A 14,619-nucleotide genomic window follows, 5' to 3' on the forward strand; every position below is an offset into this window, starting at 1 on the left:
CAGGGATGCAAACGGCGGCCGCTACGCCATTTGCACCCCTGCTCTTGGCTGTGATAGGCTATGTAAGTATAAAGGAGCTACGCAAACAGTGGCCGCTATGCCATTTGCGTGGCTACCTTTACCTTGATGTTGCTGTTCTGCCACGGGTTTCGGGGGGCTGAATGCCAGTGCATTCGGCCTCACTGAAATCCGTGGCGGAATTCTCCGCCATCCCTACGGCTATCTCTGACATCCCTACTGATCCCTGACAATGCAGGCCTGAGTTCTCATGCAGATAAGAATTCTCTTTTCACAGTGTTCCTTTACATGCTCCTTTTAAAGGCATGTGCCTACCATGGTTTTCAGCACATACCAGAAAATGTGTAGTGACAATGTGTCAAATATAGGAAGTTGTCTTATACCTGGTCAGCCTATTTGTCCATCTAAGCCCAGTATTGTCTGTTGTGCCTGGTAGCACCTCTTCAGGGGTGGAGGCAGAGAAGAGTCTTGTCCTGTCCTATCTCAGCATATTGCTTCCTGGGATGACCAGCGTGCAGCAGCAGTACTGCCTGGTAGGGCTAGCTGGCACATTTCTGGTACAGCAATGTCACATCCAATGAGGCAAGGAAAGCTTAGGCAGTGCAAGTTCCCAACAGACAAGGTAAGGCAAGATGAGGTCTATCAGGAGATCACTGGCTGAAACACACCCCTGGAGAACAGTTGTCTCAGTAAGATTAAGAGGCTTTTGGAAGCCTCCTGAGGCTGGTAGCTTCAGACCTGCTGCTAATCCTTTGAAGATCTCTCTGCTTCTTAAAGGGCCTTTGGCTGATTCTGCAGCCAGTGACTCCTATGTCATGGTGCTGGTGGGGTCTGTATCAGAGGGATGTCCTCTGAGTCCGAGGAGTCAGGTAAAGCCACTTCCTCTCGCCTGGAAGGTCCTAGAGTAGCAGATGATGGGTTGATGGTTGAAACCTCCTCCCCTCTGAGTCTTCTTATGAGGCAGGGCAGGGTGACTAGGCCAGAGAACATTACGGGTCTTTCCCATCCATTTTCCATCACCACATCCCTTTAACTGGAGTTACCAGGGAGTGAATATAGTATCTTCTCCACACAAAGCACATTCCCTACCATTGAGCTCTCCAAACAGATGATTGAAAACAAGGTGATGATTGAAAACATCACAAGGTACCCTTGTCAGAGAATTGTCATGGACAAGTTCACAGTGATAAACTTGGGTTTGTTGCTAGGTAATGTATGGAACAGGCCTCAGGCCTCATGAAACAGACCCGTCATAAGGTATTCTATCTCACTTATTTATCTTCACAGCCTCAGCCTGTGTCCCCCCCCCCCGCCACCCTTCCCTGGCAGCAACGGGTTGTATTGCCTTCCCTGGCCTCTTTTATCTCTTTAGAATTATACAGGCTGCTTTTCAAGCATGCCATCACATTAGAAGCAACAGAACTTTGAATGCTTTTGCATGCAAAGTTCTCTTCTCTCTTGGATTAATTCATGTTCAGTCATCACTGTTTCCTCCAATCTGATCTCTGCATCTACCACCACCACCAGCAGCAACAAGGATGCTGACAGCTTCTCTAGGAGATTCAGAGAGTTTGATTCAGAGCATTTCCTTGCCTTTCATCTTCATTCCACCTGCCTTTTCCTGTCCTGTGTTATCCATCACATGGTTCTGCATTGTGCACAGATCACTGGTGTTCTCTCCTGGGGAAATAGAAACCAATTTATCTTAACTGAATGTAGAAAACATTAAACATCCTTGAGTCAAAACAAGTAAAATCAGAAGGCTGCAACCCAAAGAAATCCACACTTACGGGTTCATTTTACGCCAGATGGTGCTAAGTGGTTGTACTTGGAAAGCTGAAGGCAATACATCGCTCCACATGAGCGGTGCATGGGAGAAATGAAGAATGGAGCAAGGAGTGGGCTTTCAGGAAGCTGTCAAATTATTATAATTACATAAATTTATTTAGAAGCTTTCCTGTAGAATTACCGTCAGAGCAACACACAGGGTAAAACGTAACCCCAACCACCACCCCACAAGTGAAATATAAGCAGGACAAACAATACAACCAACACCACTTTAAAATGAAAGCGTAGGAAGACTAAACTGGTGGCAGTGGTAGCATAATCAAATTTGATGAGTATCAGAGCTGAACATATTTAGTATGTGGATGCTGGTAGAAAATGGAAGCCACATGTCTAGTTTTCTCCACTGGGGATGTACAAATGTATCCATTCCGGTTTCTCTCCGTTTCTCATTTGTCCAATCTTAAGTTTGTCTTGAATTTTGAGAATTTCTCCAGTCGTCAGTTCCGTTTGTTCCATACTTTGAGATTTTTTTAAAAGATTGTATGAAAATTCATAAGCATTTTATCCACATTTATCCCGATACATGCATTTAATCCCTGAAATACATGCTGTATTTCGGGATACATGCTGAATATACAGATTTTGTAAGCGATTTTCCCGATACAATGTATTTTAAGCATTTTCTCTATTATATACATTTTTGTATGCATTTCTTGATTGGAGAACTCGATTGAAAAATGCAAAGAAGAGCAAATTTTGAAAGAGGCTTGAGTTTTGGTTCACGTCATGGTTCAAAAGTACAAAATGAGAGAAGTTTGGATTAGAATGTGGCTGGGGAGATTCTCAAACTTCAAGCTTAAGACTGCAGAAAATGAGACACTGAATGAAGTAGGGAAAGTGAGCAAAATCGCAAGGTTTGTCCATCCTTAATGAGGGGTATGTGTGCTCATGGGACGCTGACTGCTGGAGATGGTGGAGGTGGAAAGTTTGGTGAAAAGGGACATGGAATGCAGTATTGTGGAAGAAGGAAAGGTTGACTGAATGGAACACTGTTCAGGTGCACTCCACACTAGCGATGTATGAATTGTGTAAAATCCCTTTCATCTGTGTTTTGTGGATTGTCAGGCACCTTTCATTCCATTGTCCACCCTCAACGGAATGAGATTATTTTTGCTTCTGAAATTGTGCAAATTCACATTTGTGCCAATCACACCTGCATGAATTCGCTTATGTGGAAATGTGGAAATCCCCCCAAATGTGCATTTTAATGCTTTATCCTATGGGGGAAATGCACATTTTGGGGCAGGTTTTTTTATTTTGTGTATTTTCTACGTAGAAATTTTCACAAAGATTCAGGGAAGTTAGAAAATGTTTCACAAGTCCATGGGATCCGCCCATCAGAGGAGAGGAGAGTTCAACATCCCTACTCCACATGGTCACATTTGTTGCATGCCCCTAGGGATGCATGAGAACTTAGTTTGAGTTTGTTTTTGATCAGGATTTGCCCAATTCACACCTTGAGAACTGGACACAGATTTGATCACAATCTGCAGTCAAAGTCTGCCATTTCTGAGTGTGCGGTGTGATTCATTGACAAAACTAAAATGTGTTTGACAGCATGCATACATTTGGAAAATATGCATGGGAAAAAAGTGTACTTTTGGAAAAATGCACACAAATCCGCTTTAATCAATGGGAGAAGAATGTGTACATTTCAAACATCCACACAACTGATGTATAAATTTGGAAAAATACACACAGATGTTCATGCAAAGAGAGAGTGCTTGCAATCTAATATGGACTCGAGTCAGAATGAGCTTGAGACCGAGCCTACGTATCTCACTTGTTTCTGCTTTTTTCTTTGTTTCTATCCTGTGTTTCCTCCATGGAGTTCAAGGAAGCACACATAGAGTGGGGATGGCACTGGAGTCCAACAAGGGATGGAGTCCAATAGACTCCCCCACTCCTGCCCGGTCTGGCCTCCCAGACCCCACTTGCCAAGCTCTGGGTCGCTGATGGACCTGGCTGATGGATGTGGCCATGGCACCCCAGTGCTCTTGCCCTGGCCTCCTTGGGAGGAGGAGGAGGCTTGGCAGGTTGTGCGAGCAGGGAGGCTTGTTGAGCCAGTCCAGGTGGGGCAAGCTGGGGAGGGCAGCTCATCGAGCTCCCCCTGCCCCAGATGGAGATGGGTCCATCAATCCCTAACATAGAGTGCCCAGGGTGTCTCCCATCCAGGGAAATACCAAAGACACAGCTGCTCATCTTCAGCCAGGTTGATGCCTTGGGTTCCTTCAGATCATAGCCCCAATAGCTGTCTTTTCACAGGGGTGTCAGGGCAAGAGGAAGGAAGCAGCAGACTTCTATTAATATGGGGGTCCCTCTTCAAGGACTAGGTTTGCCAATGTGTCACTGGCCCTGCGGAGAAGAAGGAGCAAACACAGAGAGAGTTGCAGCTCCATCCATGGGTCTTTGGGAATCCCACTCCAGCCTCTGATTGCATCAGGCATTCGACCTTCCACCATTTACTAAGACCTCCAAGGGTTTGAAGTTCAGGGCATGGAGCCTTGAAACTTCCCCTTGAGTTTTCTTTCTGCAGCAGGAGAGGAGGTGATTGTGGCTTCTCCTACCCATCATCTCCCCAGTGCTGTTATCTACCCCTCACCTGCTGTATGAATTTCTACTCAGCACCACAGGGAAAAGCGGTGGAGGAATGAGAGGACCAGAGAGGGATGTGACTAGAGATGAGCTGGCTTGTCCTGTTTCCTGCTGCACTGGGAGGTGTAAAATGTCCCATGTCTGGGTCCTGAGGTGAAAACCCTATGAGGACTAGAAAGTTTGTCTTTCCATTCACTTTAATGTAACCATGGAATAACAACTGCCCTCAGCATAATACTGTCGCTCAGCTGAGATTAGGGATGCTGGAGAAATTCGAGATGGACTAAAATGAGCTTGGATTTCCAAGAATCCAACCTGCAGAATCCACTGTGGAATGATCCCCTCAGGCCGCTTGGAGTCTGTCAACTTTCAGATTATTTTCTTTTACTTTCCTGAAATTTACGCATATACACCTGTAGGAAAATACATAAGCTTCTGCTGAGGAAACATTGAATGGAATAAGGGACAATATGCCAAACGTTGCATACTATGGTAAATTATGTAAACACTTACATAAATACTTACGTAATTATTTGCATATTTTTTCCGCATGACAAAAAAAAGCAATATTCGCATCTGTCTGTGGGTGGATGATAGAACAAAAGACACCTGACAATCGGTGAAACACAGACAGAGAGGATTTTAATAGGGCTGTGCACCGCTTTGGACCGAAGCCCGAAGCCCGAGTCGAAGCGGGCTGCTTCAGGCCACTTTGTGCCTCTTCCGAGGTGAAGCAGAGGGGGCACAAAGGGGCCCGGAGTGGGTTGGGGGCTTGGTTCACCTCGGCCTCTGGCCCAGTCCCCCCTGGCACCTCCAGGTCCTTACCTGAGCTGCCTTCTCACTGCTGCTGCACCACCGTCGCCACCTCTGCCTCTGCGCCGCGCCGCCTCCTGAGGCCTGGACACACTGTGACGCTTATTCCAGGGAGTCGCCATTTTAAAAATAGTGACTCCCTGCAAGAAGCGTTGCCTCACGTCCAGGCCTCAGGAGGCAGTGGAGGCGGTGTGGTGGTGGCAGAGGAGAATACAGTGGCGGCAGCAAAGGTGACAGAGGTGAAGGTGGCGCAATGGGGAAGGCAGCGGCAGAGGAGGAGGCAGCCCAGGTAAGGAACTGGGGGGTTGTGTGGGGGCGTCAGGGGGGAACCGACTTCGGGTTCAGGGCTGAGGCAGGTTGGGGGCCCCCCGAATCTGCCCGAGCTGGATGTGCCTGAGCCGCAAAGCAGCTTCCGAGTTGGATTGAGGGGTCCCTGCACAGCCCTAGATTTTAGACAGTCCATACATCCCTAGCCGAGATTCCAAACAGTTGTTGTTTTTTGTTGTACCCAAGTTCAGGCTTCCTCCATGAGAGTGGAGAGTGAAACTAGATGCTATATGGGTGTATACTAGCCCTTTCCTTTATTTCACAGGCTGTTGCGATGCATTCAGACTGTTTCATCAGGAAGGAGCAAGAGGCCTGCTTAGAGACCATCCAGAAACTGACCAGCTTAATCCCACTAAATGATTCATCTCCAGGTGCGTTGTGAGACATAACCCACACTCCACACTTTTCCTTCCAGACCTCCCGGTATAGTGTGTTGGAGTAAGGTAAGGAAGGTACAGTGGGTAAATATGGGAATGTAACTGGAAGTTATCTGGGTTTTCTGAATTTCTACGATCCACATTACCTAGAAAAAGACGTGATCTAGACCCACTGTGTTCAGAAATCCCCTTTCCGGATTTGCAAGCCACCATATGGAACTGAAAACTTGCTTCCAATAAAATGCACACATTGGAGAAGTGCACAAAGAAAAGTGCACATATTTCAAAACTGCATGGAAAGATGCTTTAGTCAGTGGGTTGATGCCTCCCCCAAATAATAATGTGCTAAAAATGCACACATTTTTCTTTTTTAGAATTACTCAAAAATAAGTATGGAGGTTTTTTTTTTGGGGGGGGGTGAAATCTGTAGGGGAGGTGGGAAATAGAGGAAATGGACCGGGCTAATCTGCCCATCCCAAACCAGGAGAATGTTTGTGAAGCAATCACAGGTTCCAGAGTTAAATTGTAACCTGAAAACTGTAGAGTGAAGCTGAGTATACAAAGACATAGAAAAATATCTCAGCCAGTGGAGGCTGGTGGTTCCGATTTCGGTGGGGCTGTGAATCCATTCTGGGTTTCAGTCAGAACCAGTCAGAACTCTAAGTGGGCTGTCCAAGGTGCTGATACCCATCCCCAAAATAGGTTCAGCACCTTGGATAGCTCCTTTGGAGTTCTGGCTGGCTCTGACTGAAACCTGGAGCAGAGTCACAGCCCAACTGAAATCAGAGCCACCAGCCTCCACTGGTCTCATCACAGACTGAAGTGGTTAAGGTCACACCAGTGTAGAACCAGTGGGCATTCTGCAGAGGCTGAACATTCAAACTGTAACTAGCTAGCCCACATGACAGGATGTAGAAACCAAAAGCAATTAAGCAGTGCTGAGTAGCTAAGTTAAAATTAATTAAACAAGGTACAGAGTGTGATTGATGGACTCTATCAGGGAAGCAACTGTATTATGTCATACAAGGTGCCATGAGGTTTTGGGATACATGGAGGTCAACCCCCCCTCTCCCGGCTCCCATTTCTCAGCAAGATTCACCAGCAAGCAACAGCATCTTCTTTACTTACCCACAGACTGAGCATTGTTTCCCACCTCTGGTGACAAATATGGACAGAAGCTAGACGAAACTGGAGAACTCCAAGATCACCTGATGAAAAGGGTAGGCTCAGAGATCTCTGAATATATCTGTTTCCTGTCTCCTAGCTGAGCAGAGCAGAGGAAGCTGATCCAGCTGGTCTAGGGGCTATACAAGGAAGCAAGCTCCTAGAGAGCGAGTGATCAGAGCGAGTGAACAAGGGGAGCAAACAGGAGTTGGCCAGGGGAGTATGGCAGGGGAGGTCAAGGGGGAGGCCCCTAATATTTTTTAAATTCTTTTTCTTGTAACACACACTTCCATACCAGTGGGCCTGTGTTTTTAACCTCCAGCGAATAGTGGACAAAGCACAGGCTATTCCTGTATAATCAGAAATCTAGAAACATAAAGCAAATACTGAATAGCAAATAGCTGAATAGCAAATAGCAATTTGCATAGCAAATACTATGCAGGGCAAAGACTCTCCAGTAGTGATGACCTGCAAGGTCTGTTCAATGTTGGTTTTCTTGCTTGGGAACAACATGGCCTACATGTGCAACAAGTACAAATTGATCACGCTGTTGAGAGGAAAAGTAAGAGGATTGGAGTGGTGAGTGTCTACCCGCCGGGGAATAAGAGAACATGAAGAGTTCTTGGACAGAATGGTGGAAATGTTGGTTCAACTATTTAAATAATTATTAAATAAGGATGGCAAAATGATAACAGATGACAAAAAAAAAAGGCAGAAGTGCTCAATTCCTACTTTGGCTCAGTCTTCTCCCTAAAGAGGGTCTATGACCTCCCTGGCAAAGGCAAAGTACAGGCTGAAGGGGCAGGATTGCAGATTGAGATCAATAGGAATATGATCAAGGAACACCTGATTACTTTGAATGAGTTCAAATCGCCAGTGCCAGATGAACTGCACCCTAGAGTAATAAAGGAACTGGCAGAAGAACTCTCAGAACCACTGTCTATTCTCTTTGAGCGATCATGGAGGACGGGTGAAGTGCCAGATGACTGGAGGAGGGCTAATGTTGTCCCTATCTTCAAAAAGGGCAAAAAGGAAGAACCTGGGCACTACAGACCAGTCAGTCTGACATCAATCCCTGGGAAAATTTTGGAGCAGACTATAAAGCAATCAGTGATTACTCAAAGGCAACATGGATTTGTCAAGAACAAATCCTGCCAGATGAATTTGATCTCATTTTTTGATCAGGTCACCTCCCTTGTGGACTGTGGGAATGCTGTGGACATCATATACCTCAGCTTCAGCAAAGCCTTCGACAACATGCCCCATGATAGCCTGATGAGCAAACTAGCTCAAAGTGGGCTAGATGAAACAATGATCAGGTGGATCCACAGTTGGCTACAGAATTGGACTCCAAGACTGCTTCTAAATGAGATCTTCTGAAACTGGGGAGAGGTAACGAGCAGGGTACCACAGGGCTCAGTCCTGGGCCCAGGGCTCTTTAACATTTTTATGAATGACTTGGAGGAGGAGGTGCAGGGAATGCTGATCAAATCTGCAGATGACACACAATTGGGCGGGATAGCTAATACTTTGGAAGACAGAAACAAAATTCAAAGTGACCTTGATAGACTGGAGTGCTGGGCAGAAAACAACAGAATGACATTTAATAGGGAGAAATGCCAAGTGCTGCACCTAGGAAAAAGAAACCAAATGCACAGTTACAAGATGGGGGATACTTGGATCAACAATGGTACAAGTGAGAAAGATCTTGGAATTGTTGTAGATCACAACTTGAATATGAGCTAACCATGTGATGTGGCTGCAAAAAAGGCAAATGCTGTTTTGGGATGCATTAATAGAAGTATAACCTCCAAATCCCAGGAAGTACTAGTTCTCCTCTACTCAGCACTGGTTAGGCCTCATCTGGAGTACTGTGTCCAGTTCTGGGCACCATACTTTAAGAAGGATGCAGATAAACTGGAAAGGGTTCAGAGGAGGGCAACAAAGACCATCAGGGGACTGGAAACACAGCCCTATGAGGAGAGACTGAAAGAACTGGGCATGTTTAGCCTCAAGAAGAGAAGACTGAGGGGAGATAGGATAGCGCTCTTCAAGTCCTTGAAAGGTTGTCCCAGAGAGGAAGGCCAGGATCTCTTCTCAATCATCCCAGAGTGCAGGACATGCAATAACAGGCTCAAGTTCCAGGAAGCCAGATTCCGGCTGAACATCAGGAAAAACTTCCCAATTGTTAAAGCAATTTGACAATGGAACCAATTCCCTAGGGAGGTAGTGGGCTCTCCCACACTGGAGGCATTCGAGGTGAGGCTGGAGCTGGACAGCCACCTGTCAGAGATGCTCTGACTTGGATTCCTTCATTGAGCAGGGGGTTGGGCTTGATGGTCTTACAGACTCCTTCCAACCTTACTAATCTATGATTCTATGATTCTGTGATATACACATATGTGTACACACACACACATATTCAAGAAGAAATCCAGTTGCAGGATTTATTCTTGGAGACATGTTTTCAGAGAGATCTGCTGGCTGTAGTCTAATTTTATCCTCTGAAGAAGGCCTAGAAATATAGGATATAGGGCTGAAACATGTTGTGCTACTATGATGACTAAACCCCAGGTTTTATATCCTGAGACTAGGGATGGACGGACTGTGTAATATCTGCTCCGTCTGTGCTTTGTGGTTTGTCAGGCACCTTTTGTGCCATTATCCACTCACAGACGGATGCATTTTTTTCCCTTCATGCGGAAAAATACACAAATACTTAAGTAAGAGTTTTCATAAGAATGTACATAATTTACCTTAGTACATAACTTATAGTATTTTGTTCCCCTTTCCATTGAACTTTTCCTCAGCAGAGATGTATTTTCCTATGAACAAATATTCGTAAATTTTGGGAAAGTAAAAGAAAAAAAACATCTGAAAGTCCACAGACTCTGTATTTCTTGAGGGGGTCGCTCTGCAGCAGATTCCGCAGGCCGGATTCTTAGAAATCTGAGCTCATTTTAGTCTGACTGAAATTTCTCCAGCATCCCTAATTGAGGCTGAATCTCTCCTTTTCTTCCAGCAAATATGGACAGCCATTTTGTCAATAATGGAGGGAGAAATGTTGGTGACAACTCCTCATCCTTCCCTCTTTGCTTCAAAAAATGAAACTGGTCATGTTGTAGGTGCTGCAACCAGGAGTGTTCCTATAGTGCCTGGCAATGTTTCCCAGCATGCACAGTGCCCCCCCCCCCATTGACACTACATTGTGAGATCAGTGGGCCACAAACACACGTTTTGTTCTGAAATTTGAGCAGGGAATGGCAGCCTTCTCTGCAGTGTCCCACAAGGAACAGAGGAAGCTGCCTTATACCGAGTTAGATTATTGGTCCATCCAGTTTGCTACTGTTGACAGCAACTGTCAGTGGCACTCTAGGATTTTTCTAGCCTTACCTGGAGATCGAACGATGGTCAGTCTCATAGGAGGCCAGTGGCTCCAATTTCGGTGGGGCTGTGAATCCATTCTGAGTTTCAGTCAGAGCCAGCCAGAACCCTAAAGGAGCTATCCAAGGTGCTGATCCCCTTTTCAGGACTTTCTTTCTTTCTTTCTTTCTTTCTTTCTTTCTTATTAGCCACCCATCTGGCCAGCTACCTGGCCACTCTAGGCAGTGTACAGTACTAATAACAACAGGAAATACAACGGATTTACATGATCAACTGCACAAAACAACGTAACAATACAACACTGCTCTAAAAAACCCAAACCCACCCCAAATGCCTGCCTGAACAGCCAGGTTTTTAAAGTCCGGCAGAAGCTCATCAAAGATAGGGATAGGGTTCATCACCTTGGAGAGCTCCTTTAGAGTTCTGGCTGGTTCTGTCAGAAACCCAGAATGGATTCACAGCCCCAGTGAAATTGGAGCCACTGGCCTCCAGTGGACAGTCTGTATGCAAATCAGGTGCTCTATCACTGAGCCATAATTCCTTCCTCAAAAAAATATGGAATGCTTCATGAGTGTGCATGTCATATTTGCACAGAGGCCATGCTCATCTTCTCTGTAACGTACCAATGTTTAGTAAATGTGCTCCATGCTCTTACACATGTGCTTGCACGTCCAATTCCTGATTTTTTTTCCTCCAGCAAAAGATCAATAATAGTTTTTGAACCTACCTCTTATCTACTCCTCCACCCACAAATTACTTCTTGCATCTTTATCTAGGTTATCGGATAGTTAATTTTTTTCTTCCAAAGTGTCTCTTGGCAATTAAAATTCAGTACACAATGCCTGCAGGTTGATGCTGTAAATAAATGAAAATCAGACCAAAGTTTTCCCCAGACACTTCAGCTTACAAACAAAAATGCAGAAACATACCATCTAAGGCAGGAGCGTTAGGCTTCTCGCTTGTCATACTCCCAGGGAAGGGGAAAGGAAAAGAGAGAAAGCAAACTGCATCAAATACATTTGAGTTCTCTGATCAGTATAGGGTTGTCATGGGCACCCATTTGGGTCCAGGAGACTGTCCCCCCTCCCCATGCTCAGCCACCCTGAGCCCAGTTGCTGAACCATGGGGTGCTGATGGACCCAACTGCTGGGTGACCCAGGATCATCCCCCCCCCCCGCTCGCTGTTGTCTCTGCTGCTTCCTTCTCCCTCCTAAGCTTAGCTACCACAGTGGCAGCAGCTGTTATGCCTCCTCAGACTCCTCCAAGGATGAAGGGGAATGGCAGGCTCCAGAACCCAGGAGAAGGGACTAGCACAGAAACAGCTCCATCAATGATCTATGCCCTGCTGCAGCCCCTTTGTCGGATTCAGATGGAAAAGTTTCCCTGACCCCAGCAGAGTGAAGGTGGCTTCATGTGAAAGAACAACGGAGGTGAGCCTCTCTCCATTTAAGATGGAGAGGCTCCCAGAAGCCAGAGGACTGATTGCCAGAGGACTGCTCCAGGGTGTTGTAGTTAAAAGCAGGAAGAAGGAAGGGGCCAAGCTGCTGGAGAGCAACATCGGATACACACACTGGATCTCATCAGCCTTGTTGTAGACCTTGAACCCGAACTTCCTCTTATGCTCATGAATCAGACCCTGGACTGTTAAAGGGACTTCTCTCTGCCTCACTGACTCATCTTGTTTGAACCAGTAAACTTCCCAGCTCTGGTTAACCTGCCTCCTTTCCCGGCCTTGGGCAGGTTTCTGACTTGTCAGGGAGTAATTTATTGCAGCCATTGTAAACCAGCTGTGGTCAGCCAGCAAGGTCTGACAGCAGCACTGGCATGGCGTCCATCTTGTTATCCTCCTGCCCTGCCAATACCAGCGCAGTAGCAAGGATGGGGAGAAGAGGGGAGGTGAGCAGTGCTCTCTTCTCCTCTGTCCCCATCCTGGCTAACACGGCAGCAGTGGGGCTAGTGAGACAGGAGGACTTACTGGCTCACCTGCTCGCGCATGTCCTTCCTCGCCCATCCTCCTTAGCGGCCGCCATTTTAACACAAGATGGGGGATCTTGATAGCATTCTTGAATAGGGGTCTGGCAAATTGTGGCCAAAATTTGCCCACATTTTCATTTACATACATTAAAAAACACACAGAAAAAATTACTGTATTTTGGGAAAAGCCCCATGGCTTGGCCTGCAAATGCGAGCCCAGCTGGGTGCTCTCTGGGACTCTGTTGAGCCCCCAAAGATCCAGATTCCACAATGACAGACATCGCTAGTGGGTGGGTTGTTGGAGTGGTTAAAAAAACCACCCAGAACCTATCGCCTGTTTAAGGGTAGGAATATATAAGAATTTTGGTTCTGCTCACAAAACATGTGAGCATGCCCCATTCAAAGCCCCAAATGACAGCCTGAGTGTGGGTCCACCAAAAATATTCCCAAATTGTTGAGCACACCCTCAAGTTCATCTTGTTCTCAATTCCGAGCTTGATTTGTGCAACTTTCCTAATTAGCACAAATTTCCTCCATGGACTGAATCAGCCGTGGTTTCGTCTATAGAGCATTCGATTGCTGCTCAATTTGCACAAGTTTCCCAGCCATACAAGGTGAAAAGCGATCACACATGCAAATGGTAATGAGGCAAGGGACAATTGCCAAGACGACATTGAGAGATTCCTGGTGATCTTGAACTTTGCTTGTTCACTCATCCCTACTTTAGGGGTGTGGGCAATTTGTTCACCATCCCAACAACCCACCCAGCCTGGGTTCACACATAATGACCAGACACTGCATGCCTCCATCATAGCTTACATTTTCAAAATACTGGCTAGTGCCGCAGTGACAAGCCCGTGAAGAAATCCACCCATGGTGGCTTGCCGTTGCGTGTGAAGTGGCCTATTCACACATTATACACAATATGACTTCTCCTTTTATGAGTATATTGAGGGCACCCAACGCTGGCAGTAGTGAGGATGCTGAGGGATTTCTTGAGCATCTGGAGAAAAACAACAACAACAACAAGAAGAACAACACTGTGATGGGAGATGGCATTGCAAGCAACAGGGTGACTCACCACCACTGAGGAGGGGACTTCTGAGATCTGCCCTCTGTGATAGTGACTTTTTCCACTCATTATCCCTCCTTCCTTCCCCATGTTCAGGATGTTATTTAGTTTTCCAGAGGGGGAGGTTGCTTGAGGAAGGTGAGGGGGATTGACAGAGAGTAGACAAATGTATTTACATCATTAACTTATTAGAACAGCAAAAACAAAACAAAAACACAGGAATAATTCAGGTAATTATATATAAAACTACAGCTCTCTAGAAGACACCAGATGAATGGCTTGTTAAATTCATTCTGTCAGTGTTTCTCAGATTCTGAGGCATCTTTTGTTCTGTTGTCCACTCATTGACAGAATCGTATATTTTTTTAGGGATGTTCAAAACTGTCGTTCCACTTTCACTAAATGTCAGGAGCCCCCTAGCTGCCTTTTAAGTCCCCTCCAATAGCAAACTCACGACACAGACAAAAGGGATTCTTTCCAAGGCTTTATTCCTTTACAACTTAATAACTCTTTCAGATGCTAATCACCAGCAACTAAGCAAGGAAATGCACTGGGGTAGTTAGCAGAGTAGCCTAAGCCCTGGGTAAGGCTATTGCGTTGCCCTTATTTTCGCCGTAGTCTACGTAAATCTTTACGTAGACTACCCATGCCCAAATAAAGAACGCAAATGGCGGCACCTATGGGCGCCGCCATTTGTGTATGCGCTTTTTTTTTTTACAAAGTCAGCCGTGATAGGTTACGTAACGATTTACGTAGCCTATCATGGCTGACTTTGAAAATGTAGCCGTGATAGGCTACGTAAATCGTTACGTAGCCTATCACTTTATTTTTTTACTTTACGGGGAAATGGCGGTGGCAGCAGCTGGTCAGAAGACCGGCTGCCGCCCCCGCCGAAACGCCGCTGAAACGCCACTGGGACATTCGACAGAGGTGAGTCCCATCCCGGGGGGCGGGGGGGCGGAGAATTTCCCCAACAATTTCGGGGGGCCGAATGCGTTGGCATTCAGCCTCCTGGAGATTCATGGAGAAATTCTCCGCCATCCCTAG

At 46.1% G+C, this 14,619-nt stretch overlaps 1 protein-coding gene and 1 non-coding gene across 2 annotated transcripts in view; one reads left to right on the forward strand and one right to left on the reverse strand.

The window, feature by feature from the left end:
* Positions 1-5,872: 5,872 nt before the first annotated feature.
* ADCYAP1R1 (ADCYAP receptor type I) overlaps positions 5,873-14,619 on the forward strand; it is a 136,258-nt gene continuing 127,511 nt past the window's right edge. Inside the window, exon 1 of the mRNA XM_084855104.1 lies at positions 5,873-5,972. Coding sequence (XP_084711230.1) covers positions 5,876-5,972 — 97 coding nt within the window. The 5' untranslated portion in view covers positions 5,873-5,875. The remainder of the gene's footprint in view (positions 5,973-14,619) is intronic.
* On the reverse strand, positions 11,076-11,183 carry LOC146345227 (U6 spliceosomal RNA). Its single transcript, XR_014792758.1, has one exon. It is a non-coding gene; the product is annotated as a U6 spliceosomal RNA (small nuclear RNA).

Source organism: Heloderma suspectum, chromosome 5 (genome assembly GCF_057233095.1).
Source record: "Heloderma suspectum isolate Gila_16-S chromosome 5, 16-S_ref, whole genome shotgun sequence".
In the NCBI taxonomy this organism is placed as follows: domain Eukaryota; kingdom Metazoa; phylum Chordata; class Lepidosauria; order Squamata; family Helodermatidae; genus Heloderma; species Heloderma suspectum.